Below are 14,091 nucleotides of genomic sequence, written 5' to 3'. Positions count from 1 at the left end.
TATATATATATATATATATATATATATATATATATATATATATATATATATATATATATATATATATATATATATATATATATATATATATATATATATATATATATATATATATATATATATATATATATATATATATATATGAAAATGAACAAAATTCTTACAGCTTAGTGTATATTAATAAATAATATTTCTTGCCTTTAGCTGTGTATTTTTTCTAATTTCGAAAAATCGAAAGTAGAGAAAAAATTAAAAAAAAAAATAAAAAGTAAAAAGAAAATTGTTTTGCTTGTCGTAAAGAGGGGAACCAAGCTCCACTCCCACAACCGGTTTCTGGGCCTACCCTTCATCAGGTGGGCTGTCCAGGGGCTGGTTCTCACCGATACGGCAAGCAAAACTTCTTCTATATCCACAGACGATGTCGTAGAGTGTCGGTGAGATATTAGTGCATCTCCCGTCAAAAGATGGTAAAGAGCGTTTTTCGGCCCGCTCAAATATATGAAATGAACAAAATTCTTACAGCTTTAGTGTATATTAATAAATAATATTTTCTTGCCTTTAGCTGTGTATTTTTTCTAATTTCGAAAAATCGAAAGTAGAGAAAAAATTAAAAAAAAAAATAAAAATAAAAAGTAAAAAGAAAAATTGTTTTGCTTGTCGTAAAGGGGGACCAAGCTCACACTCCACAACCGGTTTCTGGGCCTACCCTTCATCAAGATTGGGCTGTCCAGGGGCTGGTTCTCAGCGTCTGTAGATATAGAAGAAGTGAGGAATTGCTGTTGTGGATGTTGTTCAGGGTATATATTACATATATATATATATATAAATATATATACATATATATATATAAATATATATATATATATATATACATATTATATATTATTAATGTATATATATATTATTATATATATACATACATATATATTATATATATATATATATATATATATATATATATATATATATATATATATATATATATATATATATATATATATATATATATATATATATATATATATATATATATATATATATATATATATATATATATATATATATATATATGTATATATATATATATATATATATATATATATATATATATATATATGGTATATATATATATATATATATATATATATATAGACCACTTATTGTGTATATTACACCACTTCACGCTATTACTGTTTGAAGCATGATTACATAAAGAACAGCGAAGTGTAGATTTAAGTTCTAGTTTTCAGTCGATTTTCAGTCTAAACATAATAACGTACATTTTAAATAATATCGTACAGATTATGTTTAGTGGTTAGATCGTTAAGAACATTCATGTCGATTTAGTAGTTACAATATTAGTCCGGGGCACTTATGATTTTATTGGGAACAAAATAACATAAAGCTGGGACTAGTCTTAATCGATAGCTTTTCTAGTCCGATTGAACATACTAAAAGTCCCCATATCTCTCACTAGGGGAACACTGTCAAAATGACGTCACCATCTTGGATTTTTGACATTTTTTTCTTAATCTGGTCTTTACTCAAAAACTACTTATTTTTGGAAAAATTATGAAGAGGGAAAATTTTAATACCGTTAAAAATACTATAAATAGAGATACCTCTACTACTACTACTACTACTGCCATTACTCGCTGACGAGTATTTGACATGCATCAAAAGATGGTTACGCAAGGTGTTTTTTTCTGTGACTGAAAAGCCCGATACGTGATGTTATCTCTCTTCCGCACTCCGGACATTGAAAAATATCATTACTTTGTTGCCTCTTTACATTTTGGTTGTCGTTATGTTAACTGAATTTACAATTCTTCTCCATTGCGTTCTATTGTACGCTGCTTCCTTCCACTGATGCTGCATACTTATCCCCTTTTTTTTCATGAACAACATCCTTGTATCTTTTGAGTTGTCCACCCGGTTTCCTCTTACCCTCTACAAGTTCACCGTAAAGAAGAGATTTCGGTAGGCGGTTTTCTTGCATCCTGCATACGTGGTCAGCCCATCTTAAGCGAGATTTAGTAATCATGACTTCAGCGCTCTCGCAGCTTGCTTTTTTAAGGACTGATACGTTTGAGACATGGTGGTACCATTTGGTGTCTCTGTTGCAACTTGTTTAATGCGCTCGTGTGCCGGCGGTACGGCACCCAGGTTTCGCTTCCATATAACACGGTGGGGATTATTACTGCTCGATACACTGCAAGTTTCGTTTTTGTGCTCAAGTCATGATTGTAGAAAACCCTGTCTTTTAATTTCCAGAATGCTCTTGAAGCGCTGCTGATTCTGTGCTGAATTTCAGAGTCGATATTTGCCTTTTCCGAAATCAAACTGCCGAGGTAATTAAATTGCGATACATATTCCAATAGTTCTTCTCCGATTTTTATAGCGCTGTTATGATTTTCCGCCGGAGTGCACATGATTTTTGTTTTATCGATGTTCAGTTTAAGGCCCAAAGTCTCGTATGCCCAGGTATATGTGTTCAGCATTTCCTGTAATTGCTGTAACGTATTTGCAGCTAGAGCACAGTCATCAGCGTATTGGAGTTCTGTGATGAATTTTATACGTATTTTTGCCCTGAGTCTTTTTATGTTGAACACACCGCCGTCATACCTGTATCTAACACCCATTCCTCTCTCCTGTAGTTTGCTGTCCACTATAACAGAGAGCGCTTCCATGAATATGTTACCTCTGAGATACCTCTGACCTTCCTAAATACTACCCTTATCAAGATATATGTCTTGAAGTACCACTGACATATCGATTTACTAGAAATTTTAAAAAATTTAAACTAAAATAACTTGAATAATTTTCCGTTTTGCTCGAGAGGTTAAACATTTAGTCAAAAATCTATGCACCGTCCGATAGTACTTGCAGTACTATCTAGCACTGACCAAGTACTACCCAACAACTGGCGAGTTCTTATAATCTAATGTATATTATTACTCCGAAGAGTAAGTAGTTATTCACCAATTATAATTGGTCAAAAATATCTAAACCGCCTAACAATATTTGCAGTGCTGCCTAGTACTGCCCAAAATGTGGTGTATAACTACTGCCTACAGTTGTTGATCTCTCGATTTTGCATGAAAACTAATAAAAAATTCGAAGCTAATTAGTTTTTGATCATATTAATTTTTGATCATACAATCGTATATAGAAGCAGCGAATCTATCTCGATTTTGACATAGTCGAGGAAAGAAAACGTCAAAAGACTGGGTACTTCTGAAGAACACCAGTTAACACGTTTATTTTGTCGCTATACATACAAAAAATATAACTAAAAAAAATAAGGTATCTACATTTCTTCCTCAGGCTCGATATCTTTCATCGGATTTAATTCGGGGATATTATCGCAAGAGTTTCCTTGGCAAAATCCGCATAAATTTGACCAAAAAATGCTAGATTTTTTACAGGTGCAAATTGCTTTGCGCATGAGGTTTTGCAGTTACAAAAAATCATCTTTAAAATAAATTCTGGAGATACTACTTCTTGCTCCATTAAAATGAGATATAGCTCATTATTTGCATCCTTCCATCCCCACACCAATGGATTAGGAGAGTAGCCTAACCATTCTTGTATTTGGTTATAAATTCTAAAGATGTGGAATTTTGCGGCATCTGTGGTGGGAGGAAGAGCAGCCAAATTGAAGTTTGTGCTAAGATTTTGTCTAGCAGTTATATCATTGTATTTTTTAAATTTTAATTCATCTAGTGAAATTATTGAAGTTTCTCCGTAAAGAGATACTAAAAAGCGCTCGCCGGCTTTCAAGGCATCATCAATATCACAATATTCTCGTATCTTACAGAGCTTAACCCGCACACTTTCATAAGATTTACAGACTGATCAGCTGTTTAAATCCTGAATCGACTTGTCTTGATTCTGCGTGGGGGGCGCCTACTATGTTATGCAATGACCGAAAATAGGAAAGCGATTTTAGGGATGGCCGAGATATGCGTTGCCGGTGTCTTTTTGATGGTACCTACATATGTGTAGTACATTTCAGGAAGATTTTCCGAAAATTGAATATTTTGCATGCTTCATTAGAAACACGGCGTGCTAATAAATAAAAATTTGCACGAGACAATATAACTAGTCAAAAATACACCGCTCGATGACACTACTTGCAGTACTGCCTTGTACTACCCAAGTACTACCTAGTACACAAATTCCGGCCCTAATCTGCCTAAGTACTATTCCTGTACAAGTATTGCCTAAGTAGAAACTTCCCAGCTATCCACTGTCTAATCGACTGCTCAGAAATAATATGTAAGCCACCCGACAGTATACTTGCAATACTGCCCAATGTACTGACCAAAAATTTTTACAGCTACTGTCCAAAATTTTTCATCCATCGATATTGTCACCTAGCCCTGTTATAAACAGCAAAATATTTACTTATTTCAAATTATATATTCTGGTTAAAAACGAAAATTCGCCAAAAATTGTTATGTTGGTGCTCCTTCTACGTACCTATCTTGGTAACGGTGCGACCTAGGAACCTCGAAGGTACCTCTTATTATAGAAATTTTATCGGTCTTTCATTTATCTTCTAACATATTTTCTTTAAAAATTAAAAGTTTATGAATAAATGGCAAATTTAGAAAAAAATGCCAAAAATCCAAGATGGCGGCGCCATTTTGACAATGTTCCCCTTATGGCGGGCATGGGGACTTTTAGTATGTTCAACAAGACCCTAAAACTATCAATTAAGACTAATCGCAGCTTTATGTTATTTTGTTCCCAATTCGCCCTATAAGAAACTTCTAAGTGCCCCGCATTATATGATTTAGATCTTAGGTTTCATTACATTACGTCTTGTAATAGTATTACTTTCTATAGATATTATTATTGCGCTATTTTAACAGATGAATAACCAAACATAGATTCTAGAATCTACGGGTTTCAACATCTCAGATTTAACATTCTCAGATTTCATTGAATATATTTAATATTATTTCTAACATAGCTTTTACTCGACATATAACCACTATAATAATTATTAAAATTGTACAATGCTATTTACCATCAGAATACATCATGAATGAATATAGTCACTAGTTTTAAGTAATAAACAACTGTGTTTTCTTTCTCTGTTCATGCCTGGCGCCCAATATTTGTATTTTTGATTTATTATGGTTAGTTAGTTTCTGTCCAGTGAAATACCTTATCCACGACTGCTCTACCAACGAAAAGCTACCGTTCGCAGTCGTAATGTTTAAAAAAAACGCTATAACGTGCTAAATCGCCTATATAAAAAACGGTAAAGGGACAGACCGCATAAGTCAATCATAATAATTAATTGTAATAAAAATTTCACACACATTTGCCATCTAAAACACTGGCCGGCGTCAAGTTAACACTTTAAACATAAACATATTGATAACACCTAGACCTACATCGAATATTCTGTAAACTTTTGTCGAAGCAACGAATAGTTCAGTAACGAGTTTCGAGTCCTCGGTTCGTGCATTTCCAGGGATTATGATTAGTGCCAGCGCAAAAGTAACGAATTAGCTTAGTAACGAGTCCTAAATTCAAATGGTAAGCATTACTTCGAGTCCTCGTAAAGTAACTGTTACTTTGTAACGATCACTTAGCATTTTTACATCACTATTCTCCGCGAAGAGATACATTTTTGCATCCGTTAAAACCAATTCTGGAAGCAGTTATTCCATTGTAGTTGTACCTTTAAATTTGCTTTGTTGAAGGCGCTGGCTGCATCTTCTAGGGACTGGAACTTTTGACCATGCAGTTCTTTCTTAATTTTTAGAAAAGCAAAAACGTCGTTACGGCTTAGGTCGGGACTGTATGGAGGATGGTCCAATAATTAGATATTTTCTTGCTTTAAAAACTCAATTGTTTTTCGGGTGAGTTTTTGGAAACTCAGCAATTATTTTTGGCAAATAAATATATATGTACCAATCAGTAGGAACAGGTCTTTAATCTTGCAGAGGAATTGTTGCTACCTGATCCGCTTTTCAGACAAATATCGCTACCATCTTTTTGGAAACACTTCGCGAACGGATAATAATAATAACGGATTTTGGTTCATCTCGGAACACCCAGACAGCCGATTGACGTTTATTATGGGGTTCATAAAGAATAAATTCAAGATTCATCACCACTGATAATACTGTTTATATTTTTGGGTTTCCTGCGTTAAACCGGTGTAGAGTTTTTGACATCAATTTACTCCAATTACTTTCTTTTCTTCTGTCTACACATGCGGTATCCAACGAGAAACTAATTTTTACAGATAATTCTGCAAGTACATTTTTTAATTAAGGTTTTTGGAATGCCTATGATGCTTCAATGTCAAGATATATGACATGTTGATCTTGGTGGATCAGTTTACGTACACTATCGATTTTTTTTCTGGGTGACTGCCGTTGTGGTAAGACTGGTGAGCCTGTTCTTGGATCGTCGCTAAGGATATTATTATCACGTGGATAAAAAAAATAAATAATAAAGATAAATTCTCCATGCCAATGTGAAAGTGTCGACTGATCTGGTACTTCATTGCAGAAAAGAGAAACCAACTCAGCAAGGCATTTTTGTTGAGACCACTTTCTTAGAAAATTGTAAAAAAAATATTGCGCGGACATATTCTCGGCTTAATTCCATTTTTCTGTGTCATCAACTTAAAATATTCGAAAAGTAGAAAAAAAAAAACTCAAAGCCTCGGTCTCAACGTTTATATAATGTTAAACTGTTACACGTGTTTCGCTCATATACGAGCATCATCAGACAAATACAATTAAAATTAATCCAAATACACGTTCACATTTTACATATTAAAACAACATCGATGAAGTCTTTTTTCTATTTTTTAATTTGAACCAGGTATCTTTGAGAAGAATGGACGCCTTATTTAAATTTTAAAATATTCGGTTTAGGTACAGGTTTAAAAGAAGCGGTCTAAAACTTCGATGTCAGTTAATTTTGACATTTGATATATATGTTGACAGACGCCTATTACGTTTCTATATGCAAAATATAAAAGACAACCCTCGTATATTTCTATTAATTAATTTTAATTGTGATTTAGATACCAGTATGCCGCCACAACGTTTTTCAATCTAGTCTACAACAAAGTATTCAGGACGAGTCTGAAATATCGCCAAAGCGAGCTTATACGAGCATTGGTATTTACAGAGGCAATATCGTTGCTATTAAGTACATTCATAAAAGAACAGTAGACTTAACTAGGTCTATAAGGAAGGAACTAAAACAGGTTATATCCCAAAGTATATCTTTAAATTATATCTGTTGTTTAATTAGTTAGTTTAATTACCCCTGTAAGTTGAGTTTTCGTGCTTAGATATTAAGAGAACTAAATAGTGGTCTTATTACATATTAAATGTTATTCTAACTTAAATAGCAGAAGTGCTCAATTCCCAGTGTATTTTTTTTAGATAAGAGAAATTAGGCATGAAAATTTAATACCGTTTGTTGGTGCAAGTGTAGATCATGGTCAGGTAGCAATATTAACTGCTTATGCTGCAAGAGGAAGTTTAGAAGATGTTTTGGCAAATGAAGATCTTCATTTAGATACCATGTTTGTCTCTTCACTGGTTAGTGATTTACTTAAAGTAAGTTGCATATTCATGCATATATTTTTTTGTAATTACTTATAATTCAGTAAAGGAAGGTTTAACACTACAATTTATATTCTAGCTTCGTTAGTTTTTACTCTATTGTTATATGCCATTATTATATTATTATAACATAAAAAGGAATGGATAGGTATGCTTACCTGTTAGTTTGTTTAGAGGTTCTTGATAGAAAATATCAATCTAAATCTAGGAAATACCCCTTGTGTGTGTCTTCAGTAAAAATAATACTAAATATATAAATTCTTATAATAACCATATACAATGTGATAATATAATCGACGAGGTCGTCCGAAAACTATATATAGTGACAATGGTATAAACTTTGTCGGTATTGACAATGATTTCCCTCGTGTAGACTTTGACAAAATCGCAGAATATAGTGTCGTCGAGCGTATACAATGGCGATTCAATCCACCAACCGCCACGTGGTGGGGTGGTCGTTGTACATACCACATTTTGATAACGCAATTGTTATGTAATAAATGTGAATGTTGGTTCAAACTATAGTTCGTTTAAACTCATATTTTCCAATAAACCGCCGCCTTCCACACAAAGTATCGTAACTAATAATTTGCAAATTTTACAGTAGAGCGAAAAAAACTAAAATGACTGTAATGTTTTCCGATATTACCGAAAAACTGATTAATGTGAATAGACAGATAAGTACGTTGTTCACGTAGACTAATTTTATGTGTAAGTTGTTGAAACAATTTTTCGTTTTCCAGATTTTTGGAAAACATTTGACTTGTCAGTTTGTGTGATTTTTTTTCTGTCGACTTCCTGCATATAGGACAGTTGGCGATATACGCATTAGAGATAATAATGTATTTTAACTAAACAGCATGATTATGAACTAGGAAAATTATAATACATACTACAAAAAATTAATTTTACAAATACAAACTAATTTTCGCAAGGCAAATTATAACAAAAGTTTTAAATTAAGAAAGCCTATAAGTCTCTTTAGCACAGTGAATTAACATCATCAAACTTTTTCTTTGGTAATTTCAGTGGACCAGTGTTTAAATTGCCAACTTTAACAAATGTTAGCTACCTTTATTACAGGGTATAAGATACTTTTAAAATCATGTTTTGATGACTTTGTAAGGATTTTTTCGCCTGGGTAGTTCAAAATAGGGCAAAGTTGGCTGGTAAAAATAGGTAATGTCACAAACTTGTGAAAGGGCATACGTTTTTGCGCCGAATCTCCTTCGTTTTGTCCCAGGTATTTCGCTTTATGACTTACATTAAGGCGTTTTTGCTTTTTTGCTTCAAAATGTTCTTTCTTACCATCTGCCTGTTCATTTTTGAGATAAAGATTTTGTTCCATCCAACTAGAGTACTCTTTTGTCACACAACTAGAGTATTCATAATGCAAGAAAAGCGTAAAAAATGAGTAAGCGTAAAAATTAATCATGAAGCGACTCAGGAGAAATTGAGATTTAAACAAAAAAGTTTACCAAATTTAAATCCAACAATAATAATCTTTGTATAATACGCAACATTTACAATATTCACCTCAATAAGATTTAGAATCTTTCGTGGAATTTATATGAATGATTTTTTTAGGAATTTATCTAAAATCTCTACGTATCGTAGGTGCATATTAAATAAATTAAGGTAAAAATAAAACAGAGCAGCCGGGTAGAATCATATTGTTGTAACTGCTGCGATTTACGTGCTCTAGGCCCGTATTTATAGTTGCATCTCGAGACGCCAAGACGGTCTTGGGCTCTTGAGAGCGGAATCCACAGAATACACGAGCAAACGTCATTTTGGAGATTGCGATTTTCATTTTGGAGATTGTCATTTTGGATAGTTTATGTGATCTGTGGATAGTTTCTTAACCGAACTTTTTTTGTAAACAAAGTAAATCCCTTGTAAATGCCTTGTAAATCCGTTTTGTCTGATTAAACAGTTTTGAATATGTTAGAAGAGTTTGAGGATATTTTGGACCATGTGGAAGAAGAAAATCTTCGAGTTCCAAAAAGATATATACGGAATGCAGGAAATCCAATAGAAATGTTTAGCGAGGGGGGATTTATGCCGATATAGGTTTAACAAGGCTACAATTACAGAAACTATTTTACCTCTTATAAATTGAAGACTTGCAAAAATCTACCAATCGTGGTTTACCCATTCTCTCCGTTATTCAATTACTAATTTGTTTACAGTTTTATGCGACTTGTAATTTTCAGATGGTAAATGGAGACTTGCGTGGTGTTAGCCAACCTACAATAAGCCAGATAATCAAGAATAATGCAATAATGTGGAAGTATTTCAAAATTGCAAAAGTTTTTTTAGTCTAAATATTGTCCCAGGTCCCAAAAGGGAAATTATGGATATTATAGTTGGATATCCAGGGTCAAGTCATGATAGTGTTATATTCGATCCAAGTAATTTAAGAATGCTAATGGAAAGGAGTGATATTCCTGATTTACTTCTTGGAGACAATGCATATAGATGTAGGCCATTTCTATTGACTCCTGTTCTACAGCTAGGTAATCAACAAGAAACCAGGTATAACTTTGCCCATAGAAGAACGCGAAATGTTGAAAGCATAGACTTACAATAAAGTTGAAAGGCTATTTGTGACTTGGAAAAAACGTCTTCCATGTCTCCGAGGTTTACAAAACAACTGTTGCTATTTGTGCAACAGCTATTCTTCATAATATTGATTTAAGGGAAAATTTAGATAATTTTGAAGATGCTAATTTACACATTCCAATTATAAATAAAAAGGAAGAGGGCTAGATTTTTGAAGAAATCTTATTCAACATTTTGCAAATTAATGTATTTATTGTATTAATATATGTATATCTAGTAATTATGTAATATGTTAAGTAATGTTCCAAGGTAACTAGTATATAATAATTTTATTTACTTTTCTATTAGTGGTATAGTATTTATATATTTACATGTAACATAATTGTAAGTAATTCCTTATAGTCTTTTATTAGTTATCTTAAAAATACTGTTTTTCTATACTTAAATAATATATGATTTCTTAGTAGTTTTACGCTCACTATGACCAGACAGCTAAGTGCTTGTTTTAACTGGTCACACAGAATTTTCCCACTAATACATTAAAACTAAAAAAATTGTCTTTATTTTCATCATGAATATTTACATGTCATATCACATAAGATACAATATTGGATGTATACACCGTATACCTATAATTTTCAAGATTTTATTGCTTGGTGTAAATTCTGTATTCTTATTGAGTTGACCATTCTATATAAGTCGATATTCCAGGTTTTATAGTTTTATTTCAAATAATATTTCACAATACACATTCTATGATTATTGCGTTTTTACTGCTTCCTTATTTCTTGTCGTCTAGATGACATTCTTCTCTTTTCTTTTTTTGCTAGTCTGCTAGCCTATAAGTTTTTTTATACTTCCTTTGTTCCATTTCTATATGTTCTTTGACCTCTTCTCTCAATTTTTCAGGTAATCGAGTACTTTTCATTCTCTACTGTCAATAACCTCACTTGTCCATCTTCAAATAAATCTTCAATCCTCGGAATATATCCATATAATAATTCAGGTATTTTTTTCGCCAGTGAATTTATTCACAGATGTATTTATAGCTCTTTCTATATTCTTAATATATGTATCCCATTTGTTGTCATCATCTGCACAAGCCGAAGTCAGTATCATTGGAATAATAATGCTGTTCAACCATTTATGGTTGTATCACACAAATTCACTCAAATGTTCTGCTATTAAAATGGACACCCTCTTGATAATCTGGCTTATTGTAGGTTGGCTAACACCATGCAAGTCTCCACTAACTATCTGAAAATTAGAAGTCGCATAAAACTGTAAACAAATTAATAATTGAATAACGGGGGAATAGGTAAACCACGATTGGAAGGTTTTTGCAAGTCTTCAATTACAAGAGGTAAAATAGTTTCTGTAATTGTAGCCTTGCTAAACCTATATCGGTATTTAAATTCCCCCTCGCTAAACATTTCTATTGGATTTCCTGCATCCCTTATATATCGTTTTGGAACTCGAAGACGATTTTCTTCTTCCACATGGTCCAAAATATCCTCAAACTCATCTAACATATTCAAAACTGTTTAATCAGACAAAACGGATTTACAAGGGGTTTATTTTGTTTACTAAAAAAGTTAGGTTAAGAAACTATCCACAGATCACATAAACTATCCAAAATGAAAATCGTAATCTCCAAAATGACGTTTGCTCGTGTATTCTGTGGATTCCGCTCTCAAGAGCCCAAGACCGTCTTGGCGTCTCGAGATGCAACTATAAATACGGGCCCTAGTCTCTCCCACCGGTTTGCTTACTGCATCATTATAAATAATTCTAATAGTTACTAGTTTTAGTTGAAGAAACAACTCCATAAATTTTTCATGAGTCCCAAATTAAGAACTAAGAACATTAGTTGATGATGCTGTAATAAAGTAAACCCTCGATCTTTTGACTAGTAGACAAATTCCCATAATAACACTGATAGATATAATGCAACCTAAAATAACAACGGTGAAATAACAAAAATTTATGTAATTATTAAGTTTTCAACCTGTGGTACCACCGACAGACTAGCATGTCTTGATAGATGTCGGAATGCATAAACGTATTTGCTTTGCATAAGGTTGCAGCATGGAAGGCAAAAAAAAATCAAAAGTGAGTTCCATAACGGCAAAAATAAAGTTGGAGGTGACATTAACATATTTAGCCACTGGAATATCACTTGTACCGTGTTTCTAAACCATCAATTTCGCTGTTTATACTAGAAGTATGTCGGGCAATTTATGCAGCATTAAAACAATATTTTAAGGTAGGTAAAGTATTTATTGAAACTAACGTAAATTAAGCATTGCTAAAAGCAATTGTGATGATGTCTTCTGTGTTTTCGTCGGGATCATTATATAGTGCAACATCACTGTTATCATCAAAGGAAGAATTTGTAGTGCGAATGGACTAACCTTGTTACGGGATTTATATTCTCATAGATTTCTTTTCTAATTTTATTTATTTTGGGCTTAATATTGTAATTTTAGGACATTTCTTGAATTTAGTTTATTGTTTTATCAAACCCGGAACATTCGCCATTTCTTTAAAATCTAAAATCAATTTGGTAAATAATATAATTTCTAGGCTAAAATATGTTTATTTACTGTTGCATTACACTTTTTCTTTTAACAACATAAAAAAAATCTAATTTCACTGTAAATTTCTCTGTCTCGTACTGCTTTATAGTTCTTCGAAGCTAAATACGATGCCTTCTATTTCAACAAGTTCAATTTCGTTTATATTCTCATATTTCACACTGATCCCTTGGAATGTACCATTAATATAAATTTGCTATAGCTTTTCCCATGATTATATATGGATTTTGAATCGAACAAGTGTTGATATCAGTGTAGCACATTCAATTGTTGAACATCATAAACTAAAAGTAAATAAAACGTTTAGTAATTATTAATAGATACTTTTAAATAGATTACCTACGATGTGTGGCTGATATTTAGTCTCTTAAAGGCAGCAAAATCGTAATTTTATTATAATTAGCTTGAGTAGTGTTTTGACAGCGATGTGTTTACAACGGAACAATATTTGAGGTTATTTTGTAATTTCTTATTCTGCGGCAACGTAAATATCGAGCATATTAGCATTAGTTACCGAATTATAGGGTTTGATTGACAGTTATATGTGACATTTATATATGATGGTGACTTTTTGATTGTTTACATTGTATATTGGTTGCGTAATGTTATTTTCTGTAGTACTTTCGATTTCATTCTTCGATTTCCGTTTACTTTCAATACTTTCGATTTATTGGGTTTTTATATTTGACGTATTTCAGTTTTGCTCTTAGGGAGTATGTTATTTGGTTTATTGGCAACAATGATTTGGTGTGTTTTTTTTACTGCCTTTTTGTCCGGTGTTCATCTATGATTTCCTTCTTCTATAACGATCCGTATTGGTGTGTAGACACGTTTTGGGATCAAGACTTGTGCTGATACATGTTCTATAGCAAATTCTGTTAAATAATTATTTAGAGTGAATAGTTTTGCCGTTGCACTATTCAAGTGGAGTTTTCCGATCTTTTCAATTATCTTAACAGTAAGAATTTGAAGAAAAGAGTTAATGAATGGTCACATGACATCTCAGGTATGTTTTACGCCATTTTGTAGTTTTTCTTGAAGGTAATTTTGAACTTTTTTTTCAGGCCATTTAATTTAGTTTAACTTCGTTTTTATCTCCATTTAATTTTGGATTTGATCTCCATTTTACCTTTTTGTACTGCTGGATCTATTATTCGCTGCCATTGCTGCCGTTTCTTCTTGCCATGAGGTCCCTACGTCACCCTTTGAATAAGACGTCACCCGTCCGTGTTCACCATGTGGTTCTGAGCTAACCATCACCTCATCACCTAGCTCATTTGATCCAGAAGACCTTCAGAGACCGACCACTATGGGAT

The 14,091-nt window shown here is 32.6% G+C and overlaps 1 protein-coding gene across 1 annotated transcript in view; it reads left to right on the top strand.

The window, feature by feature from the left end:
• The window catches only part of LOC115874898 (guanylate cyclase 32E), a 106,946-nt gene that overhangs the window by 34,927 nt on the left and 57,928 nt on the right, over positions 1-14,091 (top strand). The window contains exons 8-9 of the mRNA XM_030890198.1: positions 7,064-7,249; positions 7,431-7,607. Of these exons, the coding sequence (XP_030746058.1) occupies positions 7,064-7,249; positions 7,431-7,607 (363 nt within the window). The remainder of the gene's footprint in view (positions 1-7,063; positions 7,250-7,430; positions 7,608-14,091) is intronic.

The sequence above is a fragment of the Sitophilus oryzae genome, unplaced genomic scaffold, assembly GCF_002938485.1.
Source record: "Sitophilus oryzae breed Bouriz unplaced genomic scaffold, Soryzae_2.0 scaffold_1307_pilon_pilon, whole genome shotgun sequence".
Taxonomy (NCBI): Eukaryota; Metazoa; Arthropoda; class Insecta; order Coleoptera; family Curculionidae; genus Sitophilus; species Sitophilus oryzae.
Note: the sequence above shows the minus strand (reverse complement) of the source record. Positions and strands in the feature narration are given on the sequence as shown.